Here is a 2,139-nt window from a genome sequence, read left to right on the forward strand (position 1 = left end):
CACTACCCAATCACTGAAACATTGACAGGACAATTTGCCCCTTTTTAGAGCTTAAGTGCCATTCATTAGCGACTTCTGGAAGTGAGGCCTTCTCCACTTAAGCATGGAAATGATTCCATTTTATTTGGTAACCACGAGCCAATGGAATCTGTATTTGGTTCAGGATCTGGCCTTTTTGGAATGTTTACAGGTCTGGGGAGTTTCACATTTTGTAATTTTTGAGATCTGATTTCATCTTATTTATGGGGGAAGCCAAATGCTCCAGCAATATGCCTGAAAGTCTTCTCGTCCTCCTTCAAGTCTTTCAGAATAAATTCCTAGGATTTATGACTGCTTTATTTCTACTCTTAAATAGTTCCGCACTTGAATATCATGCATGCTTGTGTTCTTGTCCAAATTATGATTTCTATTGAAGTTCCAGGATTCCATGTAATAAACTCTCCCCATGCAGATATTTTGATTTACTTGTATAAATATTTTTAAAACTGAATGGACTATGTTGGCAAATATTTGTCTAGAATCTATCTGCTGTAGAACACTCTCTACTAACAACCTTTTTTTTTTTTTAACTGGTTTCTGGAATGGGTGACTTTTCCCCATGCATTTTTTAAAGTCTCAGCAATAAAATCCAAGGAGATTATGATTTTAATATACTTTATTTAAAAAGTACAGTTTTAAATTGGTTTCAATGGGTTTCAAGCAGAAGGGACAGTGCCTGCCTACCACTTGCAGTCCCATTTCTGATGAAGGATGATTATTGTGGGGCAAACTCACATTGGCATGACTGGCAAAGTAAAAATTTTTTTGTCAACATATCTTTGAGTTTATATCACGCACAGTTTAAAATCATGAGATGCTGATGGTTGGACTATATTTTATGTCTCCTATGTTGCACCATATTTGGGTTCACAGTTTATCCATGATTTTAGCATGCCAAGAGAACATCTCAGTCAGTGTCACCTCAAGAAGTGTATCGAAAGCAGAGGGAGCAGGAGGGCTGTCTGGGCCTGGAGACTCGGTGCACCCCCACACTCCCTTGCATTCTCCTATGGGGAAAAGAGGGGGTTGGTTAGACCAAGAAATGCATTCCGGGACCTGGATTCATCGAAATTTCATCAAGTAAGAAGAATCTGATCCTCACTGAGAATACGTGCATTACTCTTCAAGAATGTAAGTAAATGATCACTATTGAAGGGGTCTGATTATTTCAGACAATCAGCCATAGGGGTTGTGGGTGTCTTTTCTTCAGAGGTGGGGAAGGAGAGACCCTATTTTACCAAAGTAAAATAATTTTATTTACTTTTTTCTAGAAATCAATTAACTGATGTAAATCGCACCATGATTCTAGTTCTTTCCTTATTGATGGGCATTCATTTTGTGTTCTTTTCTGCTGCAAAGAATGCTCAATGAAAGTCCTTATCAGTCAGTGGTCTTTGCCCCGGATGGCTTGTCATTTCCTATTAGTCCTTGGTTTATTTTTATTCATGGCTGCTTAAGTTATCAATTTAAAAGAGCTCTTTTAAATTGTTTTTTCAAGTTCTATAAATTAGCTATTGACTAAGTTTTCTCATAGATGAGTTACAAGTTTTGTGTAGTTACAAGTTTTGTGTAGTTAAATGGATCTGTTTTCTTCCATACCATTCAGGTCTTAGACTATTATTTTACCATGTAAGACTAATCTACATTCTCTTTGAATTGAACCTTTGTAGTAAATTTTTTATTCTGTTCCATTGACCTCATTTCACTATTCTAGAAACGTAAAACTACCGATTTTTGTATGTTTATCTTATATCCAATTACCCAAGCAAATCATCTTATTAACTGCAGTAGTTTTTACTCTAATGACTTGATTGTTTAAGTATGTAGTTCCTGGTTTTAAGTGAAGAAGTTTCATGGATCTTGGACTATTGTCTGTATTTGCATTTTTTATATATGGCTTTTGAGGTTGTGCCTATTTAGCATACTGCTGTTAAATTATCCTTTGAATACAGAAGCAAGCATTCTTAAGACAATAATAACTTGGTTAAATTCCAAGTTATTTGCTATTTAAAGGTGAAGCGAATGTGGAATTGGCTACAGTGACATTTTGAAGAGTAGATATACTTCCTATATAGGAATTTTCCTGGGGGGGGGGGGGGG

General features: G+C 36.1%; 1 protein-coding gene across 1 annotated transcript in view; it reads right to left on the reverse strand.

Annotated features, from left to right (window-relative positions):
• Positions 1–637: 637 nt before the first annotated feature.
• Positions 638–2,139, reverse strand: part of Cacna2d3 (calcium voltage-gated channel auxiliary subunit alpha2delta 3) — a gene marked incomplete at its 5' end in the record, with an annotated part of 864,940 nt that continues 863,438 nt past the window's right edge. The window contains one exon of the mRNA XM_048801015.1: positions 638–1,046. Within this exon, the coding sequence (XP_048656972.1) occupies positions 957–1,046 (90 nt within the window). The remainder of the gene's footprint in view (positions 1,047–2,139) is intronic.

Source organism: Marmota marmota, unplaced genomic scaffold (genome assembly GCF_001458135.2).
Source record: "Marmota marmota marmota unplaced genomic scaffold, marMar, whole genome shotgun sequence".
Taxonomy (NCBI): domain Eukaryota; kingdom Metazoa; phylum Chordata; class Mammalia; order Rodentia; family Sciuridae; genus Marmota; species Marmota marmota.